General features: G+C 46.9%; 2 protein-coding genes across 6 annotated transcripts in view; one reads left to right on the plus strand and one right to left on the minus strand.

Moving 5' to 3' along the window:
- The window catches only part of RTN4 (reticulon 4), a 57,314-nt gene extending 55,771 nt beyond the window's left edge, over positions 1–1,543 (plus strand). For all 5 annotated transcript variants that reach the window (XM_084797496.1, XM_084797497.1, XM_084797498.1 and 2 more), the window contains 3 exons: positions 67–113; positions 278–336; positions 604–1,543. In XM_084797496.1, coding sequence (XP_084653622.1) covers positions 67–113; positions 278–336; positions 604–646 — 149 coding nt within the window. In that variant the 3' untranslated portion in view covers positions 647–1,543. The remainder of the gene's footprint in view (positions 1–66; positions 114–277; positions 337–603) is intronic.
- The window catches only part of EML6 (EMAP like 6), a 263,811-nt gene continuing 248,758 nt past the window's right edge, over positions 680–15,732 (minus strand). Inside the window, exons 33-42 of the mRNA XM_084797495.1 lie at positions 13,126–13,334; positions 10,765–10,922; positions 10,180–10,294; positions 9,169–9,357; positions 8,284–8,456; positions 7,525–7,687; positions 5,960–6,063; positions 5,202–5,355; positions 4,742–4,842; positions 680–3,355 (exon numbers count right to left, since the gene is read on the minus strand). Coding sequence (XP_084653621.1) covers positions 3,331–3,355; positions 4,742–4,842; positions 5,202–5,355; positions 5,960–6,063; positions 7,525–7,687; positions 8,284–8,456; positions 9,169–9,357; positions 10,180–10,294; positions 10,765–10,922; positions 13,126–13,334 — 1,391 coding nt within the window. The 3' untranslated portion in view covers positions 680–3,330. The remainder of the gene's footprint in view (positions 3,356–4,741; positions 4,843–5,201; positions 5,356–5,959; positions 6,064–7,524; positions 7,688–8,283; positions 8,457–9,168; positions 9,358–10,179; positions 10,295–10,764; positions 10,923–13,125; positions 13,335–15,732) is intronic.

Here is a 15,732-nt window from a genome sequence, read left to right on the forward strand (position 1 = left end):
GACTTGACAGCATAATATTCACTCTAGAATGACACCACTCTTTTTCTTTTCTTTTTCCTTTTTCAGCTCTGATTTCACTCTTCAGTATTCCTGTTATTTATGAACGGCATCAGGTAATTTCTTAGGTGTCAACTGCAGAATATAAAGCTCACTCTTACTATATAGGACTTATAAAGGAGCTGGTTTCCAAACCTGGTCATAAGCCTTTGCTTTGTTGGTATGTAGTAATGTTTGATATTCTTTGGTAATTTTGTAATGCTTTTATCCTCTTTCTCAGGCACAGATAGATCATTATCTAGGACTTGCAAATAAGAGCATTAAAGATGCCATGGCCAAGTAAGTACGACCTGCAGCTTCTTCCCCAGGGCCGGGGGCGGCGTCTCCTGCAGACCCGAGGGTCATTTCTGCGTTGGCAGAGTATTCTTCCTCCTCAGCCACCAGCATTAACTCTACATTTGTAATTTTTAAAAGACAATGTTAGGCAAAGGTGGAAAAATTATAGGTTTTATTTTGGTAGCTTTACGAATCTCTAAATAATATAATTTTTCAAGAAACAGGAAACAAACAAATCAAAACAAATGACATTTTTCTTTCCATTTGTAGAATCCAAGCAAAAATCCCTGGATTGAAGCGCAAAGCAGAATGAAAAAGCCCCAAACAGTAGGAGTTCATCTTTAAAGGGGACAGACACTCTTTTGATTACGGGGTGGGCGGGTCAGGGGTGAGCCCGTGGCGAAGGTGCGGCTTCAGCTCTTTATTTTTAGCAGTGCACTGTTTGAGGAGATATTACCTGTCTTGACTTCCTGTGTTTTATCATCTTAAGTATTGTAAGCTGCTGTGTATGGATTTAAATTGTAATCATACTTGTTTTTCCTGTATGAGGCACTGGTGAATAAAGTGAGCTGGGAAAGGTGTATATTGTATTTTGTTGCAGGTAGCTGTATTTAGGAAGTTACGAAGAAAGTAGATCTGGGAGGGGGGAAAAATCTTTTCACAGTGTACTGTGTTTGGTTGGTATACCTTGATGCAGATTTTTCTGAAATAAAATGTTTAGATGAGATCATACTACTAAAGCAGGAGTGAAAATGCTGTCTTTATGGTATGTTCTAGGTGTATTGTGAATTTACTGTTATATTGCCAATATAAGTAAATATAGACATAATCTATATATAGTGTTTCACAAAACTTAGATCTTTAACCTTCCAGCTGCCCCACAGTGCTTGACCTCTCAGTCATTGGTTATACAGTGTAGTCCCAAGCCACACAGAGTAGGACGAGAATGTATTTGTAGGAGCACTACCATCTGTTTTCCAGGAAACAACATAGAACTCCAGCATAAATGTCACTTCAAAGACTTACTGTATAGTTCATTTTGTCTATGGACTGAATTTAATGCTTCCAAATGTTTGCAGTTATCAAACCTTGTTATGCAAGAAATCATAAAATGAAGACTTACACCAGTGTGGTTTAAGCTGTACTGAATTATTTGTGGAATGCATTGTGAACTGTAAAAGCAAAGTACCAATAAAGCTTCTAGACATAATGTGTGTGCGCTTGGTGTTTTGGTGTCATGAGTGCACACAAAACCCAGCGGGTGGCAGGCTGTCCAGAGAAGGAACAAATGGTGACACGCTTTTAGAACCGTTTCAGTTAATGAAATGGCTTAAGAACAAAGAGCACTCTTCACACATAGTGATGCTTTATTTGACCCATAATAAAAGGTTTTAAATTATTTTATACTTTGAAAATAAACTCATGCACCAATATTTTAACAGAATACAGTGCAAGATTTATGAATATACATAAAATTACACCATATAAATTTTACAAATAAGACTTTCAAAGTCTTTATAATAGACACTATTGCTCTTCAAATATACATGTACATATATCATTGATTAGCCATTGTTCATCCACATGGTTACTTAAGTGCAAGATCTGGTCAGAATGAAAAGTCAGTAGTACAAGAGAGGCAGACACGGTTATCACTCAGCATCACCAGTTACAGAAAACACAATTGGGGCTGCATAGGGGCTCTACTGAGGGCCCCACACCTACAGCGGGTTAATGTAAGGCATTAATAAATTGGCATGTAAAATAGCTTAGTGAGTAATCTAATGCTTTTAGAATGCTGAAGCACTTCTGTGGCAAATGTTAATTTGTCCCTTAACTGAAAGTGCTCACCTCACCCTTCTCTAAGTTGACAACTGTGGACAGCTAGGAACTCAGTGCCCAGACTGGAAGGACCGTGGTGGGTGTGCTCAGCAGCTGCCGCTCCCACCTGCCCTCTCCAGTGAGTGCCCTCAGGGTAACAGCTGAGGGCCTTCCCAAGTCGCGTTCTGTCCTACATTTGACTGAAGAAATTCAAATATTTGGGTAAGATTTTTTAAAATCTGGATTTAGCCTGCCCTAAATAATCTGAAAGGAATGGAACCAAGCCAGCTCTATGGGGTGCGGGGGGGGGGGGGGAAGCAAATACAGCCTTTTAGCAAGACTGATCACCTTACTCGGTTGTATTGGAGCTTTCACCTTTACATCTGGTGAAAGTCGACTTGTTTGGAGGTTGATTAGGGTAGGCTGATGATTTGGCACTAACATAAAACCCATGCTACGTCCTATGGAGTTGAAGTTCCTTTGCTGCTCACTTCCTCATAACCACTTTCCCCAGCAGGACACAGGTGACGGAGTCTGCTAATCTCAGGGCCCTCCGCAGTTCTGAAGTTTTAGCACCATGTGTAGAAAGGACATAATGTGGGAAGTGAGGCAGCAGCCCACACAACTGGGAACTTTCAAGGCACTTAATGGATATAAAACTGCAAATGAAGCTTTTAAAAAATTAAGTTTTTAAACTTGTTTATACATGGCTCATTTGGTTTCAAAAGCTAAATGTGGCAAGTAGGCTGTCTATTTCTGTACTCAGTGCTTTCAACTTACACGGACATGTCCAAGGAACATTCTTGAAATACATAGAAACAGAATAGCAAAACACCTCTTAGAAGTCTTAAAGCAAATTAAAAGCTACATATTGATTACGGTAACTGAGGCTGTAAATTTTGTCAGTGGGCTACATCATCAGGATTTCGTTGTTAGTGTAGTTCCTACTAAGTATAGGTTTTAGTCTCCAGAACAGAGGCAAACAGTCGTATATTGTAGGACTTTACCTTCCTTGGCATCACCAGATTACAAAGTCCAGATTGTGAGAGTTCTACAGCCTCCCTCGCATTCAGCGCTTGTGCGTCTCCACAGCAGTCAGCATCTAGGAGGCAACCCCCCACTGCCTCCAGGTAACCGGGGAGAAGCAGCCCTGGTACACCAGGTTCAGGCGGGAGCTTATAAACATCGCCACACAAACACACTGAAAAGCGGACCAGACATTTGTGTGTGGTCAGATGCTATAATTTTGCTAAGTGCTCAAGATTTCAAAATGTAACCCAGTGTCTTATCCACTGTAGTTTCCCTTCCTTCCCAGTCACCATTTTTACCCTTTTTTTTGGGGGGGGGGGTAGGGGCCGGGGTTTCACTATGTAGTCTGGAATTACAGGTGTGAGCCACCATGTCTAGCTTACTGCTTGTTTTTAGGGTTCGTTTATATTGTGTCTGCTTTGGTTCCTTTTGCTGCCTTGAGCATTTGTGCAGAGTGAAGTTGCTGAGAGGACTTTGGGCAACCCGACCTCACACTCTGTCCTGGGTGCTAAATTCCAAGGGAACTGCCGTCATTACTATGCCAAGCATTGTACGTACCGCAGGCTGGTGCTTCTGCAGGCAGGCCGTCACAATGCACTGTCCTCTCTATAGGTGCCTTCCTACTGCTTAACTCAGGCAACTAAAAATATCAACTTTTCTTAATGTTTTAAAATTAGTACATGTGCAAGCCCCACAGCATGAGAGTGGAAGTCAGGAGTAGGAGTTCTCAGGGGCGCATTCCCTCCACCATTTAGATGTGATCATAGGGTTTGAACTCAGGCCATCAGGCTTACTAGTCCTGTTTTTCTTCTTTATCTATGCCCCCCCCCACCAAGTTCCTATTAAAAAACCACACTGGTAATGTAATAAGACATTTGAATACGTTGAAATTGAGTTATGATAGATTGACCTGGTCCTGTTACATGCTAGGAAACCATCTCCCACCTCAGAAATGGAAGAGGTCAGGTTAGAAGGGTTCTTTACAAAACAGTGGCTTCCCAGCCATGCTTCATGCAGAATAACCTGCCCATTCCGCCGTGAGGTCAAAAGCTGCCTTGGCTATTTATTTGTCCAAACAGCTAGTGGAGCTTGTGCTACTGACTAGCCCTAGCCCTCAGCACTGCCCTTCCTCGTGTCCACTGAAGGCGAGCATTTGCCTCAGCTGTTGAAGCTTCTCTTGGCTGTAGTGCTGCATCGGAAAGACGCTAGCACAGGCTAGTGATTCTTAAGGACACGTGGATCAAGGTCGATTTAACCTGATGAGTCCAGTGATTGTTTCTACTAGGCTAGCCATTGTAGATTTCTCACCCTTTTGCCCCTCAGCCCCAGCAATGTTCAGAATGGCTGTCACATGACCTGAGCTCACCAGTCCCAGAGCAGCACTAATGAAGACACAGGCCTGTCAACATTTGTTGAGAACCCTAACAACAGATGATGGTAGAAAGTTCTCAATTTTCCCTACTGACTTGTAGAATTCCCTTTTTACCGTCCCACATCCGACCCCCAAGTCACCTGACCTAGACAGAGACCCAGCCAACCAAAGTAACTAGGGTCCTACCTGCAGTCATCTCCCCCGGTGCTCACCACGTACTTGTCATCATAAGAGAAGCGGATATTCGTCACGTGAGCCGAGTGGCCAAAGTAACGTTTATGCTTGGCCTGTGAGGGAAAGCAAACAAGCAGCTGAGCACCAGCTGTGTCCAGCAACCTGAAGTTACCGATCCGCCAGCTGCCCCACTCCCAGGATCCCCTGCAGCTCTGCCTGGGCAAGCAGTTGATGAGAAGGGTCCCTGCTGTGGCCTTGCCAGCAGGCCACTTCTGTTAGCCGCCATTGCTGCTTCACCACTCCCGTCCATCCACCATCTGCCTAGTTTCCAGGGCTGTCCCTCCAGAGGGACATTAAAAGGCTAGCCAAAGCCCCCCAGGGCTGGGTCCGTGCTAACTGATGGCCGTCTGTATGACTGCATAGATAGGAGCATGTCCTGTAGGCAGTTCTGGGGCCACTCAGGAGAACTCACGAATTTTTCTGTGCATGGGAAATCAAAGAGCTTCACCAGCCCAAAGTCATCCCCTGTGACAATGTTCAAGCCAGCACGGGTCACACATGCACAGTTGACATCAGCCTTGTCTGCATTTCGTGGCCAGATTCCAATGACTTCATCTCCTAGGACACTGTTCCAAGAGGAAAAGGTGTTAGGAAGCTGTGACAGAATTGGTCATTACACCCTCCTAGGGGTAGGAAGTAGATAGGAATTTAACACAATTTGGACATGTCGCTCCTGTCATGAAACAGCCATCCCCTGCTGTGAATGTTTCATCACCCTGCGCTCTTCCTCTCCAGCCCCTTCCCCTGCATTCTAGAAGGAAAACTTCATCTCCATCTTTGATTTTGTTTTTCTCCCCTATAGTCCTGCACATATATGTACACACATATATAAATATGTATGTGGATGGATGGATGGATGGATGGGGCTCTTGCACTTTCCTTCTCCAGGTACTGGAAGCTTCATTGTTACTAGGCTTGGCAAGACATTGGAACTTGCTGACTGGGGATTGGGTTTGGTGTGACTGATCTGACAAAAAGGACTCGACGAAGCTTACAAAGCACCAGTCAGAGCTATCTCCTAAGCAGTGTCAAGCAGCTTTCCACCCTCACCCCCTGCCCCCTCCCACCCCGCAGAAAAGCCAGTTTCATTTCAGCTCTTCCTATCCTGGCCACCACAGATCCGGAGGCAGAGCTGGACCCTCTTCCTCAGGCAGAGTTCTCATAAGTCACCTTGTCCAGGAAGCCCAGGTGATCTTCTCAATGGCTGCGGCTTCTGTTACCTGCTTCCCCAGGGGAACCTCATGGACCTGGCGCTTATAGGCGCCTGTTGACACCTGCAAGTGGAGAGGAACCAGGTCCAGCCCATCTGCTCCCTTAGTACCACAGACCCTCTTGGCTGTCTTCCAGAACACTAGCTCAGCCCCAGTGTCTGTATTGCTTTTCTTTGAACCCAAACTCGGCTCCTGGGTGCAAAGCCTGTGCTGTGCTGTAGGTGTCTTCTACTCATCCCCCCCCCCCCCCCCATAGCCCACATTACAATTCATAGGCAGAGTGTCTTCTACCCATTTCCCCACCCACCCTACCCCCAGGGGTGACAGACAAGTCAAGTGCCCAGGACCCGCCTCTCTAGGAGTCCCCTAGAGGAAATTGGCCACTGTTTTCACATTAAAGGACATTTGCCAACATCTTACATCATAGGCCTCTCTTGTCCCATGGTTTATGATGCATCTACATTAGTCACCAGGTCTTTTCTTTTGTTCATGGAAAGAGCCTAAATCTTTCCCACCTCAGGCTTTCAATGTGGATGGCTTGGAACAGAAATCCTGCCCCATTGTTTATGACATGCATGCAGAAACACTTGTTTAGAAGAGGGAAGTTCTAAATTGAGGACTTCTTCAGGTGCTGCCCGACATCTTTGCCTTTTCAGCACACAAGCAGAGCATATGTATATTTAGAGATTAATACTTGCCTGACAGGATAAATACACTGTATCCAAAGGCCCATCCAGCCTGCTGCTTTGTTTGATACATTTAAAAAATGAATATAATCACTCCTTTCCAGTGACTATCCAGTCCAGTCACATTCTGACTGCTGAAGGAGCTTCTGTTTTAGCCATCAGTCCCAAGGGCAGGCCCTCTGCATCTCTCCTGACTGGTCCCTGGTGGTGAGACCCAGTCGTGAGCGCTCCAGCCCACTCTAGGGTTCAGCAGCAGTGCTGCCCAGTAGTGTTTGGAGAAGAGGTGATGACAAGCTCAGTGCAGCCCTAGAGTACTAGAAATTAGATTTCTTTCTTTTTCCTTCATGATAGGGTTTCTCTGTTAGGACTTTTTTTTTCCTTAATTATTGTTTTATTGCTCTGTGTGCATGTGTGTAGACACTGCAAGTGTGCTGCATGTATGGAGGTCAGAGAACAAGTTGTGGGAATTAGATCTTTCCTTCCAGCATTTGGGCTGTGGGGGCAAGATTGAACTTGATTGTCAGGCTTAGCGGCAGGGTGAGCCGTATCTTCAGCCCAGAAATTAGAAAAATTTGAGGTAGGCTAAAGAAGACTAGTGATAGGTTCCCTGCTATGTTTTTGTTTGTTGGTTTGGTTTTGGCTTCTTCCTCTAAAGAATGGTTGCATACATACACACGGATATATTACTTTGTTAATGTCCAAGCCTCTGTTTCCACATTTATAAAATAGTCGCCTGTGATGGGTAAGTTAGCATGTTGCCCAGGACACAGAAAACTCCACTGCAGAGCACTGTTTTTGTTGCTCTTGATTGCCCCAGACAAGTTAACCAGAAGCATACCTGAATGTATTTGCTGTCTGCAGAAAAGTCCATTTGAATGACAAAGCTTGGGATGTCTTTGCAGTAGCCAATGCGGTTCAGACTTGTGCCCTGGGTGAGGTCGTAGAAGTCAACTGTGTGCTCAGAAGAGCCCACAGCTAAGAATCTGTTGTCTGGGCTGATTCTAGAGGGGAAACCAAAGCATGGTCCATGAGGAGCTCTTTGGGGCTGTGCAGACACAAGGCAGATCTGGACACACGTATAGATGGCCCCAAGGCCAGCTGAGCTTTTTATCCCAGCACTCTGGGAAGTAGAGGCAGGTAGAACTCTGAGTTCGAGGCCAGCCTGGTGTGCAGTGATTCCAGGACAACCAGGGCTACACACAGAAAAACCCTGTCTCAAGAAACTAGAAAAAAGTGCGTTGGGGTGGGGTGGGGGAAAGTGTAGGGGGGAGGGGCTGAGAAGGTGGAGAGAAAAGTGTGTGTGGGGGGTGGGGGAGAGCTAGCCCAAAGACAATGAGATGAGTTCCCAACTCACATGTGGCTAGGCTCTCTCAATCTAATCCTGCAGGAAAACAGAAAAAATGGTGGTATGAAGCCTTTCGTAGAATTACAAGAACTTTTACCATCTTATCCAAAAGTGACTGAGAAGTAGACACCTTTATACCTGTTGCTGTGGAAGCAGTCCCCTCAACTCAGTTTGGTCCAGCCATGCACCATCACACACAACGCCATGCTAAGAAATGCTTACCCCTCTGGCCCCGCCCACTCACTTATGTACCTGATATCTTGGATGGCAGATTTCCGGTCTCGTTTTTTTCCCCAAACTTTCAGGCTGTTCACCAGCAAGATGACAAACTCTCCATTCTTCATGCCGATGGCCACCATCTCACCATCAGGGCTGTAGGCTGCACACCTGGCTGCATGGCCCAGGTTCACCTTGTTTAGCAGTTTCTACACGGATACAAAGAGGGTCGTGTGGGCCCTCAGCACCTGGGCTGATGGGGGGTGGGGGTGTGTCAGAAGGTCAGCTGCCGCTGAAGGCCACCAATGTCCCCTGGTAGTAAAGCTCCCTGGGCATCACATTCAGAGCCACTTAGGGGACAGCACGTGTTAGAACTGGCTTTGGCAAACATGCCCTGCTATGTTGCCATAACTTCTATAGGGTCTGTGTTGTAACTACCCAGCCTAGTCATGCCAGCTGTGGGTGTGGGTGATGAATGTGGCTTCACATCCTGAGAAAGGTTGCAGGCCTTCCTTAGGCTTTGCCAGCCCCCTGCTACAGGGAGGGGTGTGAGCTTCTGCACGCTAGCACAGATCTTGAAGTGCTCTCACTTTTCTAGGTGGGCACATTGGTGTACACTGCTGCCGTCGCCACCATGCAGCAGGGATACTGATACATCAGCCTTGGAAGATTTTTGTACACGTTAACAACAGCATATAGGAAACATCCAGCGCATCGTCTTTCCTTCCTACTTATTGAATTCCAGGGCATCGGTGCCAGAAGAGACCCCCTGACAGTACAAGTCTTTATAGACAGACCAGCTGCTGAAAGGGCAGGTGGGAAGTGTGAGGAGACTTTCTAACTTGATGCTTCCCCAGTGTCTGGCCTGACACAGGTCCTCTCTCTCCTACTGCTATGAGGCAGGCAGAGCAGGCTCCTTACCTTGTCAGCCAGGTCCCAGATCCTCGCCGTGCCATCATTGCTGGCTGAGATGAACATGTCCTTGGAGGGGTGTGTGGCTAGGCCCCAGATTTCCCCCTCCATATGTCCGTCGATCAAGATGTTTGAAGCAGCATTTTTTTCACCAACCTCAATTATTTCACCATCTTTGGTTCCTACTAAAATTTTTCCCTGTTATAATAAAATACTATTAGAAAAAGAACTGCATGAGCCCACTCAATCTGAGGTAGCCAGAGTGACCCAGACCACAGGACACAAAGGAGAGTGGTGGTTACCAGGGGCAGCGGGGGAGGGCAGGTGGCACTCAATATTCAAATATTTTCTTATTACATTTGAAGGTGACTGACAGTGGTGATGGTTGTACAACAACAGTTCAGGTGTGTTCAGTGTCAATGCCTTGTACACAAAATGGTTAAAATGTTAAGTTTTATGGATTTTTGCCACAGTGTAAAAAATAATTTAAAAGCACTGTTAGTGAAACTCTGCCGTGTTGGTGTTAACACAGGAAGAGCCCAGTGGCCTGTGATGGCCTAAGTGTCTGTCTGAGTAGTCTCCTCTCCCTCTCACTTCTGATAAAGATATAAAAAGTCTGGTTACTCTCAATAAAATTGCCACAGCTGTGGACCCTCCAACCGGCCTGATTTAATTCTGTCTGTCGTTTGAGGTGGCCTTGGTTGGAAGTAAGCATGGGTACTTTCGGGCATAGTGTTTGCAGACAGTGGCTACAGAAGGACACCCCTGTCTAGGAAACATGAAAAAAGCCCTCTCCTGACCTGGGTGCTGGCCACAGGTTCAGAGACACAGGCAGCGGTCCTGGAGGAGTGGGTTCACCTGCCTTTGACTGACTAAGGCTGAGCTACAGTACATCTTACACCTTGGGATTTAAGACTTGAACAAACACATACTAGCGAAGGAAGCAAGCGTGCTGGGACCCCCATCTCCTTCCTCGCCCCAGCCCCAGGGAGCGGCTCCTACAGAGCCAGCCAGACTCACCTTGCCGCGGCACACCGAGCGCACACACTCCACCAGCTGCCCTGTTTCCAGCTGGAAGGCCCGACAGCGCTTCATCTCCTGGTCCCACAACTTTACAGCTCCTCCTTCCTTAGTCCTGAAAGGGCATAGGGAGGCGCGCACCCATTGCCTCAAGGCTTCCCTTCCTAGCTCCCTCACTAGTCACTGATGACATGGTGGACCCACCAGGATTGCCCTCAATGCCCCAGCCTACGCCCTGCAGATTTCCTAAATTGCCTTCAAATACATATACTTAGAGGAAAACAAGTGTCCTCAAAGCCAGTCATGGTTTCGTTAACTGTTAATTGTTTCATGAATCCTTTCCTATTTTCCTTCCTCCCTTCCCCCAAGAGCTGCTATGATGAGCATCTGCAGGAGGTTTTTGTGAAGTATCTCCTCTGAGTTTTTAGCTGCTAGTGGCCCTCTCTCCTGCCTTCTTGGGATGACCTTGGGCTCTCCTGCAGAGACCTAACACAGAAAAGGCAGGCATACCACAGTTGGCATATGCTTCTGTCAGTTTGCCCCAAGACAGTAGCAAACAAGTCCCCAAGAGGGACCTTGGCTTACGGCCGTTCTTTTCCACCAGTGACAATGAGCCCGTCCCGGAGGGTGGTGTACATCGTGAAAACAGGACCCGTGTGAGCCTTGGCCACCAGCCGGATGAGGAAGTGCTCCTTCCACACGTAGACATCTCCATTGATGGCACCAGTAAAAGTGAGGTTGTTCTGCAAGCAAAGGGACACCTTGGGGACCAGGAGGATGCTCAAGGATTCTTTCTCAGTTACTGGCTCCTTTGTCTTTTTGTTGTTGTTAAGATTAATTTTTATTATTTTTAATTATGTGTGTGTGTGTGTGTGTGTAGATACCCACAGAAGCCAGAGGCATTGAATGCCATGGAACAGAGTTACAGGCAGTCATAGGATACCTGAGTGGGGTGCTGGAAGAGCAGTAAATGTTTCTGAACCATCTCTCCAGCCAGACTGGCTCCTTTGCTGAGAGAGCCAGCCATGCAGCATGAGTATGATCCGCATTAAGCCAAGCAGATTTGCAGAGAACAGCAGACAGTCATGTGGCTTTGCAGTTTGCTTGCTAATTGGTTTGGGCATTTTTGCATCCCTATTGTGTATGACTGTGCAGTAACAGCGGGAGACAGGCCACAGTAGGGGAAGGGCCAGCCAGAGAGGCTGCCTGGGGTTCACCTAGGAAGTCGACACATCATACTTGGAATGGCAGGAGCTGCCTCACATATACCACAAGTTTGTGCTGGCTAGGGTATTCATGGACAGGAGGACCAGGAAGAAAAGACAACTCCCTGAGGTGGGAGCTACCAAAGCAGGGTCTGCTCTGGTGTCACCTGCCCTGGATGGTGACCCACTCTTTTTAGTTTGTTTGTTTGTTTGTTTTTGTTTTTGATTTTTTAAGACAGGGTTTCTCTGTGTAGCCTTGACTGTCCTGGACTTGCTTTGTAGACCAGGCTGGCCTCGAACTCACAGGGATCCACCTGCCTCTGCCTCCCGAGTGCTGGGATTAAAGGCGTGCGCCACCGCCGCCCAGCCTTTTTCAGGTTTGTTTGGGTTTTTTTTTTTTTGACCCACTCTTTTATAGTTTTTCATTGTCCATTTGGGTGGCTTAAAAAATCACTATAAAGGGCTGGAGAGATGGCTCGCTGGCTGCTCTTCCAGAGGTCCCTAGTTCAATCCTCAGCACCTACACGGTGCCTCCCACCTGTCTGTAACTCCAGTTGTAGAGCTTCTGACACCCTCACACAAACGTGCGGGCAAACCCCCAATAAACATGAAATAAAAATAAATGTAAAAAGATCACTATAAAAATCCACTTTTCCCCGTGTGTCTGTATTTCTAGAAAGGACAACTACGAAGGGAAGACGCTGTGGGTGTGGGCGGCACGATCCCATTTTCTGGAGAATAGGGAGAAAATGAGCCGAGCACAGGAATTCATCTCCCTGCCTGCTGACTGCGGACACCGTGTAACTAGCTGCGTCCTGTTCCATCTTGTCTGTCCTGTCACAATGATCTGACCCTAACCCACGAGCCCAAAGACACCCTTCTTTGTTTAAGTTGCTTTCCTCAGCTATTAGGTCATAGCAATGAGAAAAGTAACTCACATTTTGTGACTCAGCATCTTGAGAACAAAAAGGAGTGTGTGTGTGTGTGTGTGTGTGTGTGTGTGTGTGTGTGTGTGTAAAAATGTAGGACCCAGCTCACTCAGTAACATGCCTGCCTTGCAAGCATGAGGCTCCGCGTTCAATCCCCAGAACCTACACCTGAAAAAGCCTGGTGTGGTGTGTGTGCTGGTATCTCAGTGATGGGAAAATGGACACAGACAGACCGCTGAGGTTCATTGGTCAGCCGACCTAGCATAGTTAACAAGCTTCAGGCTCAATGACAGACTGTCTCAAAGGAGGTAAACTGGCTCCTAAGGAACAACACCTAGGGTTGCCCTTTGCCATCCACTCATCCACCAGCGCACTGACAAAGACACGTGCACACAGCGCAGTCAGTTCACTTGCAGACGCTAAGGATAGGGAAGGCGCCCCCACGTAATAGACAATGTAGACGACCTCCCTCGGTGGGGAGGCCTGGTGGCACTCAAAGAAAGAATAAGCAAGCTACCAAGATGAGACTTGATAGCCTATGACCATAAAAAGGGGGAGGAGGTCCCCCTTGGTCATAGGCCTAGGGGAGGGGAATGGGGTGAAAACGGGAGGGAGGGAGGAACGGTAGGATACAAGTGATGGGATAACAATTGAGTTGTAATCTGAATAAATTAAATTTAAAGAAGAGAGAGAGAATGTAGAAGTGGCTTTCTTGATGGTTTTAGCTTCTTGGCCAACCCCCTCCCCACCACTCTATCCCCATGCCTGAAGGATTCAGGACCGTCTATGAGGAAGCGTCTGCTGAGACTCACAGCACCAAAAGCCACGGACAGCATCGTCTGCATCTTGGCAGCCTCCATGGACCCGATGACCCCTTTCTTGTAGAGCAGAGCACTTCCTGCCAGGGTCCAGAACTTCATATGTTTGACTCCAACAGATACAAACTGTGTGTCTGAGTCAGGGCGAAACTCCACCACAAATATACGCTCCAGGTGACCCCCACGGCTGGCAATCTTGGTACCTGTGTGGGTGACAGAGTGCACAGAGGCCAGTCCTTCACTGTACGTGAGCCAGAGCAGGAAGTTACAGCCCAGGTGGCTTTCCACGTACTCTGAATCAGATTGGAGGGCCTGCGTCTTCTCCCTTCCAGACATCCCAGGGAGGGCTTACATGTGTCTGGGTAGTTTCCACAGAAGTGCTACCAACAGAACCCCCCACCCATAAGCTCACTGTGAGAGCAGGAAATGACTGTGGTCCACGAGATAGAAGCTTCTAGACAGGCAGAACTGATTGTACCCACATCTTCCCAGGCCCAAATCAGAACTATTCACCTGCCAGGATGCCTTGCCCTTCTTGGGGTCACTGGGAGCTCAGATTCATCAGACACCTTTTATTTTCTTATTTCTGTGCAAGGTTCCCTGCATTTAGTTTTCTTTAACCTCAATCTTCCTTTTCAGATTGTGGGGTTTAGGTTTGAATATTTTTTTAACTTTTTATATTCAGTTACTACTTTTTCTTACTGCATATTGTGTTACCTCTGTCTCCCTTAGCCTTCATCTTGAATCCCAATGCCACTTGTAGAACATCTTTGAACATCTTAACAGCCCTGCTCTGCCATCAGGTTCCTCACCTGCCGTTGGTATGGCAACGGTTCATACCTGCTAAGGTGCTGTGAGAAGCCAAAGAATTGATGCGGGGGAGGTACTTCCATGGTCATTCCATACTGGGGACTAATTAATTTCCCCATTCCTTTGGGGCCTGTTAAAACCTCTGGGTTTCTGTTCCTTCTGCCCGCATTTTAAGATTCTTTTTAATCTTTTAAACTTTTATTCCTTTAGGAGGAAACAAGGGAAGGGCTAACAATCTAGATGTAATATGAATAAATTAATAAATTAATAAAAAAAAGAAAAAGAAGGAACCCTTCAAAAAAACCTTTTATTCCTTAATTTAAATTAAAAATTTTATTTTAAACTCGTTACTTCTTCAAGGCTTGGTGTTTTGGATCCAGTTTCACCCCTGCCTTTATTATTTATCCAAATCTTTTCTTCTCGTCACTATCCACCCAGCCAGCTGCTTCATGATGGCTCTCCAGGAGAGTGGTGGGCGGTTGGGGTGGGTTTGAGTGAAGCTGCCCGGCATCTGTAGCTGCAGATGCTCCACAAAGGAAGCCTTTCCCATGGGAGGCTGCATCAGGAGAGGCCCTCTACGCCACAGATGACCAAAACACTCTCTGCGACTGCCACCTATCTCAGGAGCGAGAGACTCTGCACCACCTGGGGCTTTAAAAGCCCATGGCTTCAAAGATACCTTTAACTAAGTTTGAAAGTAAACAAGAGATGAGAGGAAAAGTATTCGCAACTCTTACAAGAGTCAGGATTAACACTAATCTATAAAGACCAACACGCCACTGTAAGTAGACACTCCTGTTTCCAGGGGAAGCATCTTTCAGCAGGTGGGTGACAGACCAGCAGTGTATGTGGGCAATAAGAGATGGGATGAGGATCCACCACATCAGCTATGGAGGAAATGCACAGGTGTAGTGAGAGCCATATTTAAGCCTCTGGGTTTCTCTTCTTGTTTTAATCTCAGATATTTTTCATTATGGAGACACTGAGTTAGTTTCTTGGTCTGTTCAGAACAAGTTACATAAATATATATAGAACCTGAAACGTGTTATATGTAGTAAGTTCACTTAAAATCCCATCTTATTATTCATACACACACTCCCCAAAATGATTCCAGTAACAAGTCAGGAGCACACAATATGCTCTTTACTGACAACACAATATGTGCCTTTTATATGAAGGCAGGACTTGAAGGAGAAGGTGCTGCACACTAGAGAAGGGAAGAGAAGCCATGTTAGGTCACCTGCAAGGAGGGTATCTGGCTAGGACCCTCTGGTGCAGATGGGTTCCAACCAAGACAAGGAGAGGGCACGGCAACCTTCTCCCCTCCTGGGACCTGGAGGGGAGACTCCTGTGGGAGCTAGTGAAAAGGACTGACTTTCTAGTCCTTGCTCCCCTGGGAGGTCAGAGCAGGGCAGGCGAGAAGGAAGCATGAACTTGAAGCCAGGAACCTGGGTGGGAGCCATGGGCTCACTCTTCTCTTGGGCTCTGAGAAAAAAAGGCACCTTGAGCACAACTCTGCCCCATAAAGTGAGGCCTTAATGAAAGGAGCTGACAGTGGGTAGGCTTCTCGGGAATTAACAGGGCCTGTGTCCTTGGATATTCATGCGGATGGAAGGAAGGCTGCCTGGGAAGCCCTGGAGGACTGCTGTGGGAGGGAGCTGGCGGGCTAGAAGGTGTTCCTAGCCCTCCCAACTCTGGGATGCTTCGGGACTGTAAGGTAAGAAGCGCCATTTCTCAACTGCACTGTCTGGTTGATCCATTGACAACCTGGTATCATAGGCAACTGATCTG

The sequence above is a fragment of the Acomys minous genome, assembly GCF_964271855.1.
Source record: "Acomys minous genome assembly, chromosome: 10".
NCBI classification, from domain to species: Eukaryota; Metazoa; Chordata; class Mammalia; order Rodentia; family Muridae; genus Acomys; species Acomys minous.